General features: G+C 41.9%; 1 protein-coding gene across 2 annotated transcripts in view; it reads left to right on the top strand.

The window, feature by feature from the left end:
• CAPZB (capping actin protein of muscle Z-line subunit beta) overlaps nt 1-22,271 on the top strand; it is a 61,159-nt gene extending 38,888 nt beyond the window's left edge. The window contains exons 5-10 of one of the 2 annotated variants that reach the window (XM_075520870.1): nt 8,547-8,688; nt 9,211-9,327; nt 17,343-17,408; nt 18,678-18,754; nt 20,040-20,152; nt 22,022-22,271. In XM_075520870.1, the coding sequence (XP_075376985.1) occupies nt 8,547-8,688; nt 9,211-9,327; nt 17,343-17,408; nt 18,678-18,754; nt 20,040-20,142 (505 nt within the window). In that variant the 3' untranslated portion in view covers nt 20,143-20,152; nt 22,022-22,271. The remainder of the gene's footprint in view (nt 1-8,546; nt 8,689-9,210; nt 9,328-17,342; nt 17,409-18,677; nt 18,755-20,039; nt 20,153-22,021) is intronic. The other variant, XM_075520871.1, reaches the window with a different exon arrangement.
• Nucleotides 22,272-23,366: the final 1,095 nt, after the last annotated feature.

Below are 23,366 nucleotides of genomic sequence, written 5' to 3'. Positions count from 1 at the left end.
GCTGACATACATTTAGAAAGCTATCCCTTACCTCTTTGTTTCTTCAGTTAAGTTGGATTTATTGGTACTTTTGATTTTTCAACAGCTTGGGGGGGGGGGGGGGGAAAAGAGAAAATGCTCCTCTTAATCATTCTGCTCCTGAAATGTTTTTATTGATTAAGGTTTTGAGTTCCCTCAACAGAGTAAGCCATGAAGCCTTTTGAACTTCTGCTTCTATCTGCGTTTTGATGTTGATCCATTTTCAATTTGTTATATTAGAGCTCTGGACGAGGAATTTGGTAGGAGCGGAAGGAGGTCTGGGAGAGGATTGACCTCTAAAATGTCTTCATTGTGTGTAATCCTCTCATTATTGAATTTTGAATTGGAATCCTGTCTGAAATGGAGTTAGTCGCTCAAATTTTTGATGGTGTTAGCAGTGCTGAGGGTGGCACCCCTACCAGCCAAGCACTTGCAGTATTCTTTGCAGCACAGATACTGCCTAAACTGAATATCCATCACCTTTCTCTTTTCAGCTGGAGGAGGAAAGGCTACATTAATTTCCTGTATGCATGTGCCTTCAGCAATGTGTAGATTCAGGAGCCTTTTGCTAGAGAGCTTGAAGGGACTGAACTGCTGGTCAGGTCTGTCACTGGGACTTCACTACTGTACAAGCTTACCCTTTAATTTTTAGGGTGCTCAGGGCTGACTCTTGTTCTTATCAGTGTGTTTAATCTCACTGAACAGCCTCGATTTGCTTTGGGATGTCTCATTTTGGCTTGACTCTGTGGCTCTTCACCACTAAACTCTGTGCCATCGTCTCAACCACCAAGTATGTTCAAATGTCCTGTGAGCTACTGGATAGCTTTCCCCTTTTCAGCTGTTTTTACCTTTTTTTCTTTGTTTTGGATTGTGTGCTTGAACCACCTATGATATTAGCCTTTGTCTACTTGTCTTGGTACGAAAAAATGGCAAACCTCTGTTAATGCTGCCCTTAGACTAACTCTTCCAAAGTACTGCTGTAGTTTGTCGTCTAACTTCTCCTTCCCTGCCTTTGTATGTCCCTTTACCTGGTCTGATAGACCATGAGGTGCTCTGAGGAGACTTCATTCCTCTCCAATTTTGAAAATACTTCGCAGTTCTCGCAAGGTTTGTAGCAATTGCTGTATTTATCTGTTTGACCCAATTTGATTTATTTTGTGCGTGGAACAGGGCTGATTCCACCAAGTAAATAAGAGGAGGGCACCAGATGTAAGAGGTGTAATTAGTGTTTTTGGTTTTAGCATAGCCTGCCAGTGCTCGTGCCCGTAGGTGTGCATGGGGGAGCGGTCGCTGAGCTTCGATTCCTGCAGCCTGCAGTGCAACTTTCAACTCACAAAGTGATTAGGCAGCTGTGAGCTCTTTATATAAGCGTTCCGTCTGTGTTTAGATGTAAACCTAGTTTGCCTAAACTAAAAAACCATGGAAAGCTTTGAAGTGACTTTATTGCCATTAGCTCACTGTTCCTCATTAATGGTTACTAGCCCTTTGTGATGGCTTTCTCTTGGGCATGATAGTTACTGTGGTTTTCACAGCAAGGGCCCTGCAGATTGAATCCAGATGCATTTGTTATGCATCCTAGCACTAAGGAAACCTGACTTTCCATCTCACTGCTGGCTAGGGTTTTGCACAATAGGGTGTGACATCAGGATTATGTCATCTATGAGATTCTTGCCTCTGGGTTAGACTGATAAGTACAAGATGAAGTCTCATAAGACAGACCTAAACTGCCAAGATGCTCGCTGCTTTAATGTTCGTGTGCTTTTAAAATTAAGACCATGGTGTTTTCCCAAGGAAATTGTTTAGATGTAAGAGTAAACAGAGCAGTGTTGGGGTCTGTTCCTTAGCTCGCCTATGGGCAGCTCAAAACTCAAAAGAGAATCAATATTGAAGTTGTTGATATATATTATACAGATTAGAGCAAACTTAGAAGAAGAGGGGAAAAAATTAAGCATACTGTCATGCTGTGAAAACTAAATTAGTTGCTTTTCATCTGACTTTTTCTGTTTTTGGGTGCTTCATTTGGGAGCAGCTCTGTACAGACTACATTCTTATCTTCTGAATCTGAGATATTCAGCGGAGGAGGAGTTTTTCCCTTGGGTTCCCACGGTTCTCTGTGATTACATAAAATCTGAACACTGGAGAGGGAAAGCTTCTATTAGGAGGTCAGCAGTGATGATGCGGCACTATCCTCAAAAACCGTTCTCTGAAGGTTTTAAATCCCTAGTAAGAACGAACTTACGTGCTTTCAAAAATGGAGCGAGACTGAGTTTTAAAGTATCAGTTTGTTATAATACGGAATTTTTGCACTGATTATCTCTAACAGTACATGGCTGTGCTTGCACTTACAGAAATTTACCTTGTGCTCTCACAAACGTACGGTGTTTTAATGATGGAAAATTGAAGACAGAGTAACTTGACAAAAAACAGCCACCTTGTAGCATATCTGATATATGCCTGTTTGAAGAAAGAAGTATGTCACATGAAGTCTGTAGTCTGCACAGACTTTGGCAAACTTAATACATGACACAGAAGACTTCTGCTGCTGTCTTCCCCTCCTACCCATATTTGAATTATAGCTGGCAGAGTCTAAAATGTGTCAGACTGTCGGTGGATGAAGCAGTGGGCTGTCTCTGCAGAGCATGCTGGTCGAACGGATGGGTACGGGTGAAAGATTTGTAAGCAGTCGGCGCTTCCTGGTAGTTAATGAACCGGTTACGCGTTTGGACATGTTACAAAGTGACCCATTGTCTTGCTTATTAGGTGGCTAATGGAACTGTTTCCAGGTGACTTCTCAAAAGGGATTTGGTCATTAGTTTCCATCTGCCAAAAGCAATTGGATGGTAAGGAAAATGTGAGCAATACGTGTTGGTGACTGGGTGTTTTTTTTGGTTTTTTTTGTTTTTTTTTTTTTTTTTAATAATGAAAGGTACTAGAAAGCTCAAAATGGGAGGTTCTGGGAGACTTCTAGCCTTCAGGCTCTCATTGTTTGGATACTGTTTTCCTTCCTTGCAGAGTTCTTGCACTTCACAACTCTGCTTCGCGGTTTGAGTCATCCCACCGTGGTCCAGATGTGTGCTTTTAAGTACAACTGGCATTGAAGTTACACATACCTAACTAGATTGGTATGTTTGCTCGAGGGATTTTTGCACCTGTGTATGCTGGAAGGAATTTCTGTAAAATACCTGTACAGAGTCCACAAGCATACTTTGGGCTGTGTTCATAAACTGTGGTGAAAAACAGCTGGTCTAAATACACAAACATTTTACCTTCTTCATTTTAAGTATTTAGGTAACATTCTGAAAGTGTTTTACAGTTGCACTCCTGGGACCAGAGGAGGAGGGAGAGAGGAATTGTAAATCATCTGTACTCATGCCAATGGGAGAAGTGTTACATCCTGGTTAGTTCCTAGTACCAACCTGTCCTTTTTATTAGAGAACAGGCTCGTGAGCCTCATTACTAGAGAGCGGGGTGGAGGATACCGGCCACAAAATTATTTAGTGGCAACTCTGATCTCTTGATGTTGTCCTGAAGACTTTTTGCCCCTCGCTTGAGCTGCAAGATGGCAGGTGATTTGAATGAACACCTTGGCAATGTCTTGGGTTTGGTGGAGGGTGGGTTGCTGAAACTTGCCACTTCCTTCATATTTCTGTTGCTATTTATGTGCTGGTTTGAAATGACAGGGTGCAGGCAGAGGGGGAAGGACTCGGTGAGAATTGTGCCAAGTCACTTGCCATTACAGTCATCTGTTTTAATAATAGTTGAAATGTGTGCTTCCTCACCTAGTCTTTTAGGTAATGTTTTTGGCTTGCTGTTAGACGGTAGATTGTGGCTTTAGTCATTGTCACTCTTGTAAAAACATTTGTAGCTGAATGCTCAGTATTTTCCTTTGCGGTAGGTTTTTTAAATGACAAGTTTCTTGGAAGTCTGTTGATCTAAATAGATGGAGACATTTCCCTTTCTATGCTGAACTTCTGTAGCTGGAAGAAATAGCTATGCAACCTTTAGGGAAAAAAAAAGAAAATATATTTTGCTACTTTAAATGAGCCAGTTTGAAACACTGTGCAACTCTTTTGAAGGTTTGCATAGCCAGTCTGAGGTTCCAGGTATTGGTACTTTGGCATCGGGGTTTTGTGGCTTAGTGCTGTGAGAGCCGTAAGCCAGGTACAAAAACCCACCCAGTGTCTCTGGCTCTCAGTTACTTACTGGAAAATACACAAGTGTTTTTATGGATGAGTGATTTGGTTCTGAAGTGTAATTGAAAGTCATAGCTTGTTTTTATTGCTGTGTGGTGGAAACTCATTTTCTCAGTATAGGGTCCAGCATTCATTTGCAAGGCTTGTGAGAAGTAGAACGCTATCGGGAAAGTTACGGTGCCTTTTCTGGTCTGCCCTTTGGTGGTAAAACAAAGTGATTAACCTGTCCTTCTCTCCTGAGGTCTGTGTTGGAAGCTGGGGGACTTCCTCCCCTATCACATCCCTCCTGAAGTTACGGCTTTGTTCTGGCCACAGTCTCTCTATTTCATGGATACAGCTCCAGTTCCTTAAACAAGTTTCCATCTTGTGTCTCCACCCGCTTAAACTTCAAACACTTCATAAAGCTTTGGATCACTCTTAGCTTAAATATTTTCTTTTATTCTTGCATTTGTAAAGTAGGTCAGTCTTAAGTGTGACATTTTTTTTGTATAAAACAGCTTTTTTCCAGGAGTTCTGTGGTTGATGAGTAACGGATATAAAACTTAAGTGTTTGATCATGACATTAAAACCAGAATTGATTTTGAGTGAAATGCTATTCTGAATTTTGTCAAGAGAATGAATGATTATGTTGGGCCTTATGCCTTTTAATCACCTTCCTGGGCAAATTTAGAAAAAGCGATTTTACCAGAGATGGAAGAACACTGGCTGTCCTCGGAGAGGACAGGGATATCATGTGGCAGTGTTTTGTTTGTTAATAAAAGGACATGACAACCATAAGACTATGTTTTTTCCATTGTTTTATAAGAAACTTTTGCCTGTAGGTAAACCCAGAGTACATCCTGGAGAGATCTGTGTCCTTAAGCAGGAGAGGAGCGTTTGCTTTGCATTGAACTGCTGTCCTTTGAAAATGGCTTATCCTTTAGGGATGTTTCTGAGGTACCCCAATACGAATTGGAGTTCTCCTCCTACATCAGACCTCTTGTGCATCTCAAAAGCGTCTTCCGATTGCTTTGTGCTAGGCCTTGGATGCTTTGGGAGAGGACTCGAGCTTCTAAAGAAGACAGACTGCCTTTTACGACCGCTCTGGTGCAGGAGGGTAACATACCACGAGCAGGGGGATCCAGAACGGGTGATCAAAGAAAATTCTGTTCGTTCCAGGAGCTATGTAGTGCTTTCAAAGTGTTTTGCTGCAACTACTATATGTAGCTTTGATGGGCCTGTGCTCTGGTTTGCCCATCCGTTTCTTTAACAGAGAAGATATCAGCTTATGCCTTCCAGGAACCTTTTCCAAGCTGGTTACCTCTCCGGCTTTGATTTTAATAAGTGCTGCTTTTTAATCTGTGGGTTTCTTGGAGGTAGTCCAGCCTTCTTGCAGCAAATCCAAGTTCATGAATGTAGATTTAAATTCCTACCAATCAGTCTGTCATCCAGTTTTCTATTATGTAGCAGCCAATTAACCTGTAGCACTTCTTTATTTTTCTTGAAGAAAACAGGTTTCAAGGAATGTTTGCCTCTCCAAACATGTCTTTCCTGGGTTTAGATAGTCTTCAGAAATCCCACCTCAGTGCATTTTAGTTGCTGTGTGAGGAAAGGTGAAATCTAACGTAGTGATCAATGATACGTATTTTCTCCCCATGAAGGAGGAGTGAATTTTTGAAGTGATTATATATTGCTGAAGCACAGAGGAGCCTTTGGCTAATATATATCCCGGCGTGCCTTGGATTCATAACAGTTCAATCACTGGCATTGTTGTTTGAGTCTCAAGATACTGGATCTGGCTATGGCAAAGCAACTTTATTGAAATAGCATGTTGGTATTTAAAACAATATTAATACTATATTTGATTCATTAAATATACAAAGGCAAGTTAAAGCGTTTCCATGTGTGCACTGTTAGTTCTGGCGGGAGGTTCTTCAGATGGTTTTATGTGGTTTCAGACAACATTTTAGCACATTCTTAAAATACCCACAAAAGCCTTTATGTAAAATCTCATAAAGGTGAACCACATAAAAATTATTTTTTTCCTGTTTCATGTCATTAGGATCAAAGTACAGTAGGTAAGAATAAATTTCCAAAAACCTTGTTTCGGTCCCTCTCTTAATTAATGTTTCATGCTCATAGCAAGCTCATAAAGTGGGTAATGGGGAAACTGTCTGTACACACTGTAATATTCTCAGTGGCTGCCAGTTCCTTTTGAGTGAATTCACTTATTCTATATATGAATTTTATTTTTTTTTATTTTTTATTTTTAAGGAAACTTGGTCTGGAAATGGACAATAGCTTCTGCTCTCTGGCCTTTGATTCACGCTGTCCTTTTGTGAAAGGAAGGGTCACTTAGATTGGAACTGAGGTTTGCTGCGGGACTGAAATTCCCATTAACTGCATTAACCAAAATGCATTTGTGAATTCCCCAGGGGATATAAAAAGGGTGTTTGTTGGTTTGTTAGGTTTAAATCGCCTGCTGGAAGTCTGGCTTTAGCATGCCTGTGGAGCAAAGGGGTTTCCTTTTTGAATGGTGTATTATCAGTGGCTTGACAAATGTCATGGGACAGTGCTGTGTGTGTTGGTTACTTAAATGCCCAGGCTAAGCTTGGTGATGAGTAGCAGTAGTCGCTCATTAAAAATAAGATGATGTGGTGAGTTAATAAGAAGTCATACGCCCCTCTTGGGGTCAGCATTGTTTTTGATATGGACTCGGATGCATGCAAGTAAAGAGAATTGGGGCTCTTTTGGTGACTCTGCCTTCTTGAAACAACGTACTGGACTGATCTGTAAGTGCAGAGAAAATGTTGAAAGTTGCCTATGTTATTTGCATTAACTTCCTAATATCTTTTCTCCTAACTTGTAGAAAAGTATGGGTTAGTGTTCTTGAATCTACAGTACTTCAAGCTAATACATGAAGTCCAAAATGCACAGTAAATCAAATCCTAAATGCCATTAACAACTGTCAGGCTCGTGTTTAGAAAGGACGGGAGCATGAAGGTGGGAGGGTTCAACAAGTTTTTCATGTCGGCGATGAGTGATACTTTCCTTTCTTGCAGAGAGGAGAAACATGCAGTCACTTGCAGATCTGTGATCATCTCACTCATGACAGTAAGAGGCAGGAACATAGAACTGTTTAATCTGCGTGATTTTCTCCCAGTTTAGCTGCTGGGAACTGTCAGTCATGCAGCTCCTCATGTCTTTGGATGATGAGCTTTTGCTCTCCTCCAGACAATGAATTCTCAGGTGTTTTGTCTGCTTTATGTATGTACTTGCAGAACGGCAGTAGGCGCTCAGAAGAGTGTAGAAATGTCTGACTACTAAAATGTCTTGTCACTGATCTTCTGGCTCAGCTGGAGTTGCCTCTCCTCCTTTCCTTAGTTCTTCGCAGGAGATGGTGATTCTGTGCAGCATGAGTTCATCGCTGAGATCTAAGAGTTGTGTGCTATGAAAGAGCACTCCCTTTTGCTCGATTCTCCTTATGGCTGTTTGGTTTCTTGAGAATGGAAACAGTTGGTAAAATGCTGTGAGTTATAGTTTCTGTTTTCTAGAAGCCAAATTGGTTCTTGTGCATTTTTCTTCCTACAGTGTTGGGTTGTTTACCGTTATGTTAAAGTGCGTCTTTCATCTGGCACGTAAGGAGCCTAGCACTGGTGTTATAAAGAAGGAGTTGGGTTCTGCAGATGTCATTGCTTTATGTACTTTTTGCTACCAGAAACCTGAGAGTTAGGTAATCTAGCCTACTCTGTTGTGTACCGTATCTGAAGCTGGAATAATATGTAAACCTCGACATCATCCCTTCATTTCTAAGAACCTTGGTTTCAGTTCAACTCTATTTGCAATAAATCAGCTTCACACAAACTTTTGAGACAGCAGTGTAAAGCTACTTACTTGCTCCCTTTTGTCTTAATTAGCGGACTTTGTTGTAAAAGAACTTCCAGACTTTCCCAATAGCAAGAGAAAAGGAAAAAAAAAAAAGACCAAACTGTAAAATAAAGCCTTATTCTCAGCCTACTTTGTAGCTTGTGCTTTTACCAGCTGTTATAGTTAATTGGAATCAGAGGAATTGTTTGCTCAAGTACTGTAGAAATCTGTAGCTAGCTCTGTTTCTCACTAGACTTTTATTCTCCTTTAGAGAAATGTACAGTTTTTTGTAATTAAAGTCTCTGTATTATAAAATGATTTAAACTGCTGTGTTTCTAGGTATATAACTGGTGAGAGTGTGCTGTCTTAAAAGAAAAAAAAATCTTTACTAGGATATAGAGATTCTGCTTATTTAAGATTATTATTGATATCTGACTCTGGCTTGGATCCTGCTTACTCTTAACATGCTTATTGGATTGCGTCCTGCAGGTATTTTGAAGGTGGAGTCTCCTCTGTCTACCTCTGGGATCTGGATCATGGTTTTGCCGGGGTGATCCTCATTAAGAAAGCTGGAGATGGATCAAAGAAGATTAAGGGATGCTGGGATTCCATCCATGTGGTGGAGGTTCAGGTACAGCCTCTGGGGCAGCTGATATTCCTAAGTGAAAACAAAACCCAGTTAATTCCAGACAATTAACGAGCACAGGTGTTCCACTGAACAATGCAATATTGTGTTAGGGGCTGTAAACTTCTTTCCCCTGTTAATTTTTGAAAATTCCCTGAAGCAATCTGGATAGAGATAAGTCAGGGCTGTAATCAAAAAGAATCCCAGAAGAATTGAAAGTATGTTACTTGCTGTGCATATGATCCTGAGATTTTTTTTTTTTATCATAAAGGTCTACAGATAAATATCACTAATTAGGTAATAAAAGCAAGGTAATAGGAGGTTAAATTGCTCTAACTAGGTTTGCTTTGGAAAATTAGGGGAATGTGCACACTTACAATTGTTTTTAAGAAACAGACTATGCTATGTGAGTGGAGTTATATATGTCTGTCCTGTTGCTCATGGGGTCTTCGGGGCCAGCCACCATTTGGTTTTTGAAGGGATTTTAACTTTTTGTCTCTATCCTTTTTGTTATCCTTCCACTTCTAGGAGAAATCCAGTGGTCGTACTGCTCATTACAAGCTGACCTCCACAGTGATGCTGTGGCTGCAGACTAATAAAACTGGTTCTGGTACCATGAACCTTGGAGGGAGCCTTACCAGACAGGTATGTCTGTATATTGGCACGAGCGTATGCTGCAGACCCAAGGCATGCCTTTCCTTATTTATATACCCAGTAGCCCCAGTCAGGAACAAAAAGTTGATTTTGTGAGGTGTTGTATAAACATCTATTCTCCTGCTGCGTATGCGGCCCAGTGAAGCAGTTAATGCATAAGTGTGTAATTACCAGGAAGCTCCTTGAACTTTGCTTGATGGCAGTATAGCTTTCAGTTGAAAATAGAAAACATTCAGTAGGAGTTTAGACTTGCTTTTAAGTCTTAGTTTTTCTTTTGGTATTCCTAAATTTTTATACTTCCATATGTGTTATCCAGACAGATGTTTTTATCTGTAAGATTTGCCCACTTTCTCACTGGAGGATTCCAACAGGATTATAAAAATACAAGATGACCTCTTCCGTTACGTGTCTCTTTTAAAAGCCAGCTAGGCCACCATGAACGAACCTGTATTTTGCATTGGCTATAGGATTCTTCTGTTCTTAAAGATGTTAGTTATCTTTTAGTATCCTTCCTTAGTATTTTCCTCCTGCAGTACCAGGACACTGATTTTTAAAAAATCTCTAAAAAACAAAACAAAACAAAACCCCCTCTTCTGAACATTTGTGGGGTTTGTGCCAGTGTTAATTACTTTGACTTCCTCTTGAGAGAGCTGTTTTTCGCAAGGAAGGCGCCAGACTGATGACTGTTCAGGCAGTGCTGCTGCCTTAGTCTCTGACAGGCAGAATTTGGACTTGAGTTCCCTGGGTGAAGGTGCTTCTGCCCCAGCCACCTGCCAAAGGTTGCCGTCTCCCTACTTCATGCTGCTGATGAATTGCGGTTGCTTAAGATCTGGACTGTGGAAATCAGTGACTCGAGCAGAGTAATAAACTCTGGAGGACAGGAGGCATATTGTATGGTCATGAGTGACTAGAGAGATTGGCAGTAGCTAAAACTCCTTTATGAGACTTCCCAGGGCAGACTGTTGCTTTCGATACAAAGGACAATGCAGACTCTGTTAAACAGTTCATGGTTTTGTACAGGTTTGAGCCAGGCGAAGGAAAGAAGGATCTGTGATTGCAGAGAGGAACTGAAATTGTGTTAGTACTGCAGTCACAGAAGCTTGCCCTAGACCTAGGTGACTTTTCTTTCCATGTTGTTGATTTACAGAAGAAGCTGATGGAAAAGCCGGGGGGGGAAGGCATCTGGAGACAGTTTTGAGCATTGCGTATTCTTCTAAAATGTTTGCAGTAATTGCACCCGAGTTATGGTGACCCGGACAAATATTTAATCACAGGCCTTCCTAATACTTTAAATCATAGCTGTGAAGTGGAGGCCAAGGGCTTGACTCTGGCCGTGGCCTTATGGTGCGTGAGAGCTGTGCCAAGGAAAACAAGAGTCTGTTGAGAATGGGTGTCCTCAGTACACCTTGGCCTGAACTGCTAGGCCTTGTTTAGTTTGACTTTCACTCTCTAAGCTTTAGTGGGGAGATTCATGCTTCTGTCATCATTTTAACAGCAGATCATTTAATTCATATGCGATGCATTAAAGCAGGGGCCTGCTTCCAATGTAAGTAACCATAAAAAAGCCACTGGGGTAATGATGCACTGCTTCTGCACAAACAATGGAAACTTGAGTTTCAGAATTTAGCTCTGGGCTGGAGATTTTCTGTTTGCAGATGCCATAGTAGGCTTAATGGGACAGACTTCGTCAGAGTCCATGGCAGAAAACAAGAATCTTCATGCTGCCTTGAGGTATGCTATGTGAGGAGGAGCTGTTTGTCCTGAGCCACTTACTTAGCTGTAGCTGGACTAAACTCCTGAGTGCAAGGCTTTTACTTTGCTGTAAATCCAGTTTGCCACATCACCTAAGGACAGCAGGTTTTATTTTTACATTTTGGTAGGCTTTTTATACAGTCTGCAGCAAACTTAGGCACCGAAAGTAGGTTTTGGTTCTCTCTCAAATGGTATGTTACAGTTTTACCTTGACGATATCAGTAATCTGATGTTCTAACCATAATTTTGAAATAATTTTGTCCATGGTAAATTGTACGTGGTTTTGGTCAACTCAACATTGAAGCTACTTGAACCACCTTTGATCCTAAAATGTGAATAGCAGATGTCCTTGTGTTTCGGTGGAAGCTTTTGAAGTGTTCACAAGGTTTGTAATATCCTGGCTTATAAACTGATGGCAGAGAGAACCTTTCAATGCTTTGAAAGGGAAGTCTGTTGAGAGCCATTACTTTGAAACCAGTTTTGCCTCGTAGCTGCAAATCGGGTATTTTTCGAGTGATGACTGGAATGATTAACTTGGTGGCCAGGAGCAGGCGCAAAGGAACAGCTAATGTAATGCCTCCTAATTCACCACCTCTGGCAGCGACGAAGAGCTGGGCATGTCTCACATTGAAATGCTATGGGGGAAGCATTTGCAACTTCATATGGAAACACTTGCTCAGTAATTCCCCTTCCCAATGTCTGCAGATTACACTCGATGCAAGTAATCAAGCAATCCCATTTGTTCGTCCGTGAATGGACAACGTGGTAGCATGGTAGAGCTGAACTTGGATCTAGAAGTAAGAGTCTAGAAATAGCTGTTCTTTGCTGTCACTTCCTGTTGGTGAAATACTGTTGCCCTGCATCAGACACAAACATGGGGGGTTTTCTTGCCTCTGTCAAGACTATTTGGAAAAACCGGTCTTTGCGTTTCTTGAATATCCCCGGACTCTTGTAACTACAAGGCTCCCACTTAGGCTATTCCTAAATGTTGCACTGAATTTCTAAGAATAACTTTTTTTCCCCCTCTCTCTCCAAGACACCATGTATTTGAGTGTTCTTACACCTGGCTTGGGGCCACGTCATGTTACCTTCTGGGTAGATATTACCTAGAGGTCCTGTCCCTATCCAATGTCTACTTTAATGTCATACACTGAGAACTGACGTATCTCTTCCAGTTCATTGAACAACTACTTTTCAGTGGGTTTCCAATGTGGTTTTTCACGTGCTACAATAGTTGTCGCTGGCTTTGTTTATAAGGGGAAAGTAACTGTACAAGCATTTCACAGGTAGATGGAGGACTCGGCCTCTTTTGGGGAGTTGAAAAATCTCCTTTGTGTAGCTTTGCTTTGCTTTACCTGGTGGTTTTCAAAATGAGGACTTCAGGCTTTTTATCAGTTCAATTATGGAAGTTTCTTTTTAAGAGTTGGAGTATAGACTAATTCAAACAAAATGGCATGTGATGTGTTCTGAATGGAGTTTTGAATTTTCGTTTTGTTTAAAATATAGGATTTCAGATTCTGTCTTGATCCAATAGAGAAATGTGTGTATATACACACAGAAGTATACAACACAAAAACATACGTATAGTGATGTATATTCTTTACATAATGTATGTATATACACAATTGATTTATATATGTGCATGTATAAACTTTTCTCTTGAGAGGATGAGAGAAATTCTTAGCCAGCTCTATGCATGTAGGATCCATAGGTCATAATTTTGGTCTGAAAACTTAGGGAGAATTAAAACTTAAGTGACGTCTTCACACGGGACACTTCATTAGATCCTTGTTGAAGCAGTCCTTTTGTACGGAAGAACACTTGTCTTTTTGCCTAGTGAAGATTTTGTTCTAATCTTTAGCAATATCTGTTGTTATACATAAATACCGACACTGTGTACGTAGCCATCTCTGTTTTGACTCCAGAGGATGTTATAGAAGAACTTTTTGGTGGAACTGGAAGGGGAAAGCTGATTTTTTTTTTTTTTTTTCATTTTTTCCCTTGCTATGGTCCTCCCCCAAAAGGCATGCGATGTCAGATAGAGAACTTCTATTTTTACAATTTCCTAAACAAGGGTGCTCTTCCAGACAGTCTGTTCTGGAGACAAGCCTGGATGCAACTCAAGAGAGCTCAGAGTTGAAGCGCCACAGACCAGGGTGGAGGAAGTAACTCCCAGCTCACGTCCGACACGGGCAGGCTTCAGTCGATACAAGGACTGAGGCTGGAATTTGGATGGGGAAGGAGTGATTGGCATGTCATATGCCATCTGCCTTGACGAGGGGCCACAGCTTGAAGTGCTGTACATCTGAGAGGAAAGGACAGGACATGTTACCTTCAATTTACAACAAAGAGAGCAATGCTTGCAGGGAAACGAAAAATGCCAGCAGCTTTTCAATTACCTTGCGCATTCTCCAATGACTGCAGGTAACTCCCACCCCCCCCTCCTGATTCAAGCCAGATGCTTGGCAGATGATTTTCTCTGACAGACGTTAAGGTCCTGTCCTCTTTGTGTACATTGGAATTACTTGTGTCGTTTGCCATGGCAGTGTATTGCTTTGGCTGAATTTTGAGGTTTCATTAGGCTGCACTTTTATTTAAGGTAAGAGCAGCTGTATGATCCTGTTTCATTTTAGGCAAAGTAGATGTAGCCTTCCCATTTTCTGGCAAATAGTCAAAACTGCACTTTGTTGGACAGATTTCTGGAGCCCCCTCCTTAAAAGCAAGACTAACAGGTGTCTTTCTGAGATCTTGTTGCGCACAAAGAACCTGTGTGTGTTTCCTAAGCCAGGATGAACATTGTGAGGAAGTGCAAGTTTGCTGAGAAAGAAGTTGGCTCAAAACTTATAGTTTATTTACATATGGAGGTGTGGGAAGGGGAGGATATAAAGTTGTAGGGGAAGTGAAGCCTGGGATTTCAGAATAAAGCCGCACAGATGTGCATTGATTTTCATACTTGAAATACTCTCTAAGCGAAGGTGGAACATTTTGGAGAGCTGGATGAAGGCTGATCTGTTGCAAACTGAGCTCTCCCTGCGTTCAGGAAGATGTGCCCTGTGATATATTACTGCTCAATAAAACACCAGCAGAGACATTCTGCCATTTATCATAATAGGTAAATCCTCTGAGGCTTGTGCTCTGCAATTAGGAGAGTCATATATTTTCATCAAGTTGAGCTTTCATGTAAAGGCCTATCCCACCGACTTCCAGATGTCGTAGCGTTGAGCGGGGCATTGGGGAGTGTTTTTCCACCAGAGGGGTCTTCAAGTTGTAGCTGTCACGATCCGTAAGCTCCCCCTCAGCAGTTGTCCAGTTTCCTGGAGGCACTGTCTCTTTAATTGCTAACCGAATAGTATTTTGGGGTGCAGAGGGTAGCAGAGATGTAATGAACAGTAATTGTCTGGGAAATTATTTCTGCTTCACATGAACATATGGATTTTTCCAGTGGTTCAGTTATATAATAGCTGGTTTAGAAAAAGAGAGTAGAAGAGTTGAGCACCTATGGCCTAGTGGCATATGGAGCTGATGTAGCATCCCCAGATTTGCTCATGGTTTTGAATGTACAATTTGGTAAAGGATATGGGATATCTTTGGTTATACTGGTTAGAGTAAATATACATGAAGGCCTTGAAAGGATGAGGTAAGTTCTCAGCTGATTTGTGCAAAGCTGCAAGCTCCGTAGAGCTCACAACCTTCATTTATCTAGTTACAGTCTGAAATAAGCGTTGGAGAAAGGCTTATTTCAAAGAGGCCAAATGTTGCCTCACTGATATCCAAATAATTCCACATATTTTCCACCTGGAGACTTCAGTATGCCCGCTGCCTGTGGCTTGGGAGCCTTTGGCTCGCATTGGTCTGTTTGTGTTTCATTAAAGAGATTTTCACGTCGCTCCGTGGCCAGAGCAGCTGTGGATGTTGTTGTCAGTTCTTCAGAGCAAAATGGTGGATGAGTTTCCTTCTTATCTTGCTAGTATTTTTAGATGCTTTCATGATGAACTGAAGTGTTTATCCAACTTAAATTTCTCTCTTCATATTAACTCTTCCTCCAAATAACGTTTACAGAAAGCCCAAACAGCTGCTATATTCCATGCAGGAAACATCCAAAGTGACCAGCCAGCCATCGAGAGCTTAATATACCCAGAAGAGTGAGTTTCCCCTCTGAGTCAGACTTGCAGCAGATGGCTGGGGAAATGAGGCAAGGAAGCCAAGCAGCATATCTCTCGAACGGAGAGGAGCGACGGAGCCATGTAGATTGGACTTGGCTCATTCTGGAGCGTTAGGTTTTTGGCTGAGCTCAACAGCAGATGGGGAGTGACAGTGGGAAGATGAGCTGCTTGTTAACATCAACTTACAGAATGGAATTTCCCCTCAAAGCAAATTAACCCCTTTATTTAAGCAGCTATAGGCTTTCTGCTTAGGTCCGTGCAGTAACAGCCACCGGAAGGAACCTTTAAAAATCCCAACAACTCTGCTGTTTGTATAACATGGCTGCTTACTGACTCTGAACTCCATTAAAACAGCCTCTCGTAACATCTGGGCTTCTATAGCATATAAAAATGTTTTCCTTCTGGCAGCAGTTTTTATGGAGATGTAATAATATACGTTTTGCAGAAAAATAATTCTATTTTCAGATTCTGGAGCTTACCAATGAGCTCGGCCTGTCCAGGTGTGGAGGAGACGCAGTGGGGAGCCTGTGGAAGTAAATGACCCACTGCCAGCTCCCCGGCTGCCCCAGATTTGGTCAATTTGCTGATAGTTCCCCAACTCACCGTAACATGTATATGTGTGTTTGCGTAGTTCAGATTTATATTCTCCCTCTCCTGCAACTGGATCCGTTCTCCAGGCAGCATGTCTCCATTACATGTAAACAATCTGACTGCAATCTAAAGGAAAAATTAAATGTCCTTGTTCTTTTTCTCCCCCTCTTCTAGGTTATCTTTTGCCTTCAGGGTTCCAACTAAATTACATGCTTCCCCAAGCCTGTTAGAGACTTGGCTTATTAGAAGAAACCTGTAGCTGGCCCAGATTTTTAAACTCTACCCTGAGGGAGGGATATGAACAGATGGATAAGAGAATTCAGTGGGATTAGTAAAACCCTTTGAAGACTGTTCTTCCCACTACATTTTTCTCCCGGTTTTGTTTTCATGCCATCTCAGCACATCTTGTATCAGTTGAGGTTCCTGGGACTGATGTTCATTGTTCAGCAGCTTGTCTGCATCCAGCCAGAATTTTCATCTCAAGAACTGGGGAAGATGGTCTTTTCCCTAGCGCAGGTCATGGATGGCCAGCCATGGCCTCTGGATGAACATGATGTGGGGCAAAGTCAGATGAAATAAAGCAAGTATTGCATTCTGCAGTACCAGCTCCCGATTTTTGATCTTAGTGATGAAAAATCTCACCCAGTTCAGGTACCTGTCTCCTGTTCAGGTACCACACTAAGAACGTGGTATCATTATATGCTAAGTTGATCCAACTCTGAATTTCTACTGCAAAAGGCAGTCGTCTCCTTTCCCCCCAGACTTACCGCTTTGTACTTCCTTCCTCCTAATAGTTAGGTAAATGTTGGTTTAGCTTTTTGGTCTAAAAAGAAAAAGGAACTACAAACTGTCAAATTTCTCTTTCCATATTATTGCAATAGTTTAAATCATCACCAGTCTTGCAGGTAGGTGTGGGTTTTGTATTCTTTGCACCTTCCCTCTCTACTGGAAGGTAAATAATGCCTAAGGTGTCTTTTGCCAGGAGATCCTGAAAATGGAGAATGTGTCCCACGTGTGGTCGGAAGTAGTGTTTGAGATGAAGATTAAAAGACACAGCTGCTTTTGCAGGGGTAGTTCACAGCTGTTAAACTGACAGCACCATCCTTGCGTGCATCTCATCAACAACAACCTTGTTTTTATACCTACATGCTGTGCTACTGTGCTTCTTGTCGTGTTACGTGTTCGCTATCGTAGATCTCCTGCAGCCCCTTAGTAGGTAGGGAATGACAATTTTGTAGTGCCTGTCTACACCAGGGATCTACAGCAGGGTTTTATTTTGAGTCACGGTTTTTATTACACTACGTTTGTTATCAACATGTGAGCCTTTGTCTAGTTGTGGGAATTTCTCAGTACGTTACTAGTCTGTTGGCATATTGAAAGAATAGTTACTCTAGGATTTTGAGACCCGCTTCTTCCATCCCTTCTCTTGATAAGAAAAGCTGTTGTGCATCTGCCATCAAATTTCCACATTACCAATGGACCTGTGTCTTTCCTTTCTAGATGGAGAAAGATGAAACTGTGAGCGACTCCTCTCCACACATAGCCAATATCGGACGCTTGGTAGAGGTAAGTGCTGTGAAGCCACCACAGCTTGAGCCTCCTGCAGGTTCTCTTGCACATATTTGGTCCCATGTCTAAGAATTCTGTTGTACACTTGCTTTTGTCTTTACAAACAAGTTACTTATTCGTATGGTATCAAGTCTAATTGTGCTAATGTTGCTCAGTGTCTGATGGCTCAGTACTCCTCCTATCATGTCTTCCAACAGCTTGTAGATACAAAAATGCCACTCCGTGCTTTGTCTCCTGCTCATTACAGCAATAACCTTCCTGTAAAATAAGTGGTCGTTTCCTCAGAACTAGTTAATGATTTCCTACCCCCATGCCACTATAGTCACTTTTGGGCAGACTTACTTAAAGCCAGGTTGTGTTATACAGAACTGTCCCTTTAACTGAAAGTTCAGTGTGTATCAAGTGCTTATTAAATCCACTGGAATTGTTTTTAGTATTTGATTTTATGGCAGCTGTCAGTCATGCGTGCTCAGCATGATGAGTGAAGGATGTGATTGCGTTAACCGCTCAGACGGGCTTCAGTGCAACACTAGTTTGCTGTTTCATTGCGCTGTCCTATATGAAGGTGTTCTTGATTTCCTTGATCTTCATAGCCACTTTGGCAAGAGAGGAGGAAATTCTCAACTAAAATAGACTATAAAGTATTTTTTAAAGGAACTGGGAAATGAAAGGAAGCCAGGTACTTCTTTTTTGATCCCTTGTCTAAGTTTTTGGCTTGAGTGAAAGCGACCTAATGAAAAAATGCTGCTTATTTACAAGATCTTTCTCAAAACTGTTTGCCATGCAGTTTTAATGAACGAGTCGGCAGCTCAAAAATTCAAAGTAACCCATAAGCACAAAACTATTGACCTGTTGGTTATGCTAAATGACTGCCTTGCCACTTAGAGTCCTTTCAGTGCCAGGAAATTATGGAGTAAGGTTGGGGTGAAATGCATTTTCCTTTTCTGCAACTGAATGCAGAAAAATGGATAGCTGGACAGAAACTGCCCTCTTGTGGTCCAGAAAGACATCTCATAGCCTAGAGTAATTAATGCGGAGGAGAGGACAGGAACAGAGCTAAGCTTTTATTTGTTTTATAAGAGCAGAGAGAGAGCGTCGTATTGTCTTGGGTGAGAATTCAAATAGTAGGAGTACACCGGGTTGAACCGTGCTGTGGCCAGTGTTGTACATCAAGATGAACACATAAGATGCACAGAAGAGTGCAAGTGCACCATTCCTGAAAACAGCCGACATGACTAAAGATCTGGTTTCTTTCTTTTTTTCTAGGACATGGAAAACAAAATCAGAAGTACACTGAATGAGATTTATTTTGGAAAAACAAAGGACATCGTTAATGGGCTGAGGTAAGGGGCTCTCCAGCTGACTATTGGACCCCCTTCGCTTCCCTGCATTCCGCTGCAGTGCCTGTGGTACAGTCCCCAGCCCAGCACTGATCTGCTTTTGTTTGCTGGAACTCCCCTTTTCCTACAACAAGTCTTTTCATGTCCCTAATCGTTCACCTCACTGTGCTGTGGAAACATTATTTGTTGTGTGGAGGTTAGGGAATGCTTCTGCTTTGTAACTATAGAAATTTGAAGCCATGTTTTAATCCCTTGTTCCCTCACCAGGAAGAAAATAGCCCAATTAGCAACACTTGTATTTCAGAATTATTTTTAATTAGGAGTTTTATTCTTCACAGTCCTGAAAGTGGTACTTAAATTCTGACTTCTCTTTCTACTGTTCTTAAAAACAGTCAGTTGGTCCCAGAATTAAGTCATGACATTAATGGTTTGCGGTATTTAGACTTTGTTTTAAATTCTGTCTTTCTCTCAACACCGCTGGTCAAAATACGGTGTACTAGAACAGATTAAGTGAATAAACTCCCTGTGCCTTTCCATAGGGAAACTGTACTATACTTTTCAACTCCTGCTCATTTCTGGTCAGGAATTTTACAAAGAAATCCCAAGCTGGTAGTTCTCATGCTTGTAGAGGAAAGTACAGAACTGTGATGCCAAATAATTTCATTTTAAACTGCAGATAGACCTCCTAGCACAGTGTGATAATGTAGAACAAACAAATGGCACAAATAAGTAGACTGCTGTTCCCTCACATGCTGACATGTGAAAGAAGATAGAGTAGTGGTGCTAATTAAATATTTGTGCTGCCCTCTTAACAGCATGGGCAGAGGGAATGGACAGTATCTGAGAGAGCAGCTGTTCTGGGTTTCTTTTTTTTTTTCCAAACCCCAGCTTTCATAACAGGCCTCTATTTTCATTTGTGGTGTGCAGGGGTTTATCCAGGAAGCATTTATTAACATTAAAAGGAAATATGTAATACAGTCTTTTTCCTTGTGAACATTGCCTTAAGCTTTTGTAATTGAATCTATTTCCTATGTCTCCCCATTGCTCAGTTTGAGTCATGGTACTTTGTGCATCGGTGAGATGATCTGCTCAGAACTGGTAACATACAGAGCATCTGGCTTTGGCTTTTCCTCTAGGCTTTTTCCTGTTTCTTCTAACCTATGTATTTACACTTATTCTTCCTGAGTGTGCTCCTGGTGGTTTCCAGAATACCAGCTCTGTGTTACTGAGTTCTTCTGACTGTTCTTTTCCCTGTTTACTTCCCTCGTTTCTAAACTGCTCTCTGTAGATCTATTGATGCTATCCCCGACAACCAAAAGTATAAGCAGTTGCAGAGGGAGCTTTCTCAAGTGTTGACCCAGCGCCAGATCTACATCCAGCCTGATAACTAAACCAATCCAGGTACCCCCTGCCTGTGAGGTGTGACAACCAGCACTAAACCAGCCAAGACCTCTGCATGATAACTGAGACCAGAACTAACCCCTAACTCCCGCAGACTGATGAACGACATTTGATCCGTGTTTCACCCAAGGGTTATTTCTTAATACGGCCAACTAAATGCTGTGATTTTTATTTTAAATGTTGCTCCACCCCTTCCTCCCATTTGAAATATCACGCTCTGAAATGTGGCAGGATTTACCACTTTGCACTCTAGCTTGGGAGCAAGAAAGGAGCACGTGGTCACCTACCCCAAGTGGTGTTAGCTTGGACTGATTCGATCCAGAAGCCCTGGGACTCTGCCCCTTGTGCACCACCAGTTTTTTACAGCTGTGGTACACCAATTCAGTGAAGAAACTCCCTGTAATCTTAGCGTCCTCCCTGCAGAAAGGAATGAAATCTTGGAAGTCTCGCAATTTTGAAAGAAAATGACTGGTACTTCCCGTGACTTCTGAGTAAATGTGAGCTCACCCCACACGCACATCCCCTGTTTGCCTGGTGTACCTTGAATTTCCTTGGAGCTTGACATCCAGTCCTGCTCAAGCTCTACTGAAACATTTCTAGCCTCCACTTGCTTGTGCTCTGCACAGCCTCTAAAGGGCTTTGTTCATACGCTCTCATTTGCTCTGGAGCTTTGAATGTCTAGGACGCACGGCAGTGACTAACCCTGAGCCAGTTTAACCTTCCACTCCAATTCATAATGAGTTACAGATGTTGTCTTAAACACGTTAAGCTGACGAAGGGGAAAATGCACTGTTTGTTGATAATGGCCGAGAACCACTTCTTTAGCCTGTGACAAATGCAAATATAAAATGTATATATTAAAGTCTCCAGAGACAAGAGAATGGAAATAGTGTTATAAAAATGTTAGGAAAATAACTGACACAAAGAGCGGTCTTGTTTACAGGAGACAGCATCCAGGCAAAATGAGGTAGCTTTGAGTACTGAAAAGGCTGTGAAATAAGGTTTATGTGGGGAGAAATCCTACCAGACTGGATCCTAACCATTCTCTGTGGTGGCAGCTCCTGAAAAGTCTAGTAGTATTATTCTATCAATGATCATACTTAAGAGGATTTTTTTAAAAATTGGAAATCTCTTATTGTACCATTGCAAATGGAGGTTCCTCCGCAGCTGTCTTAGAGGGCAGTGAGACAAGATGAGAAAAGATGTAGCTTTTTTTCCTATAACCAGACTTTTAGCAAAAGGCAACCCCTGCAATAAGCTCGCTGACAGTATCTCTGTTCTTCTTTGGCTGCTTTGATTCGCTAATTACTCTAGGTAAGGTACAAACTGGAAAAGCAAATTCGAGAACAGAAACTCTGGCCGCTTTTCCCACTGGTGAATACGCTGGAGGGAAGTTTTGGCGTGGCTGCTCGACCCTGGGTGAACAGTCTGCAAAAAGGTTCAGGAGCTCCCCCGGCCCGGCCCTTTTCCTGTTCGTGGGTAGAGGCTGGATCTTCTCTGCCTTCCCGTCACGGTCACGTGGAGAGCGAGAGCGCTAACACCCTTCGCTGGTGGTACACTGGGGTTTTTCCAATCTGTAACGTAAAAAATTGGGAATCTCCCTCCAGCAACTGGAGGCTGAGCGGAGCTTCTGGGGAAGCGTGTCTTTTGGTGCCATCCTTGCTAGAGTGAATTTTCCTTGGATATACTCACTGAAGCGTTCACTTTGCCTTCTGCTTTCCGTATTAAAACAGGCAAGCTGAGTTTTGTTTCCTCTAAGCCTGGGTTGAGGTGCTTCTCCTTCCTATTGACTCACATGCCAGAAGAGCTGTTAAAAACGCCTTCTCTCAAATGCATCGCCTCTGACTTGCGTTTCCTTCTTCCCCACAGGTCTGTGCAGACTTTTGCAGACAAATCAAAACAAGAAGCTCTTAAAAACGACCTGGTGGAGGCTTTGAAGAGAAAGCAGCAAAGTTAAAATACTCTTCATGCTAACAAGACATGCCATGCACTCGTTAGATTCCTTTCTTAGAAAACTCATCCCCCCCTTGCCCTTTTCTGTTACGTCACATCACAATTTGCATCCAATACTATCCATGCAACGCCATCTTCTCCCCATGAATAAAGCTGTACAAACTTTTTCAGTCTCTGAGGCCTACTTTGCACCACATTTTACTATTGAGACCTTAGGCTACGTTTCTGTAGAAGTCCATGTATTTTTTTTCCCCCCTCTCTTCCACCCTCCCCCATTTATATGCATAAACACGGATCATTGTTTGTCTTTTCCTTCCCACCCCCTCCTGCCTTTTGTTACATTGGTGTAAAAAATGTAAAACAAAAATTTATTAAATACTGTGGTGTGTGAAAGGAAGAACTGGAAAAAAAAAAAAAAACCTATTCCACGTATGTTTGGGGGCTGGGCACAGGGGATGGCTGGTGGGAGGGAGGGAAGAGAGGGTGTTCCTCAGTGTTGTACTATACTGACTAAACCAGATTTGCAAGGAGACGTTGATTAGGAGACCTGCTGAAAGTTCTGCTCTTCTATAGCCTGGTTCCAAGGCGCTTTTCTGTCAATTTTTATGGAATGCAAAAGGGGTTTTTGTTTTGATTTTGTTTTTTTTGTAAAGCTTAAATTGAATCTACATCTGATACTTGAGCCTCCATACTAAAGAAAAAAAGAAAAAAAAGACTAAAACAAAAAAAAATAATAAAAAAAAAAATCCCAGGAAGCAGTGTGTGTGGTTGGTGTCCTCCTTATTTCTCTTTCCTTCCTCCAGGGTTACTTGGGGTTTGTGCTGCAAACCCTTTCCTTCGTAGCACCTGGAAGCAGTCGCTCCGGCTGTAGGTAGGTAGACGGGTACTGGAGAACAAAGGCAAACACCGAGCACAGCGGTATTCCGAAACAGAAAACAAGAAAGTGCTTTTTTTTCCCTTTTTTTTTTTTTTTCCCTCCTCTTGCATCCACATCAGCTGAAGCTTGTTTTAGAGAGGGTGTGCTGTACGGCTGCTCTTCACAGGTGGAGCGTTAACGCAGCTGTGGTACTCCTTTGCCCGCTGTACTTCCACGATGCTGGTGCCGGGATGTGATCTCCCGCTGCGCCCTGGGATTGATGCTTCAGGCATCCAGCAAACACAGAACAGCTGTATTTAGAGGAGAAGGATCGGTCCAGCTTTACTGGGTGTGTTAAAAATAGTCGGGGGGGGGGGGGGAAGCTGACATTGAAACACTCCGGTG

Source organism: Mycteria americana, chromosome 18 (genome assembly GCF_035582795.1).
Source record: "Mycteria americana isolate JAX WOST 10 ecotype Jacksonville Zoo and Gardens chromosome 18, USCA_MyAme_1.0, whole genome shotgun sequence".
Classification (NCBI taxonomy): Eukaryota; Metazoa; Chordata; class Aves; order Ciconiiformes; family Ciconiidae; genus Mycteria; species Mycteria americana.
Note: the sequence above shows the minus strand (reverse complement) of the source record. Positions and strands in the feature narration are given on the sequence as shown.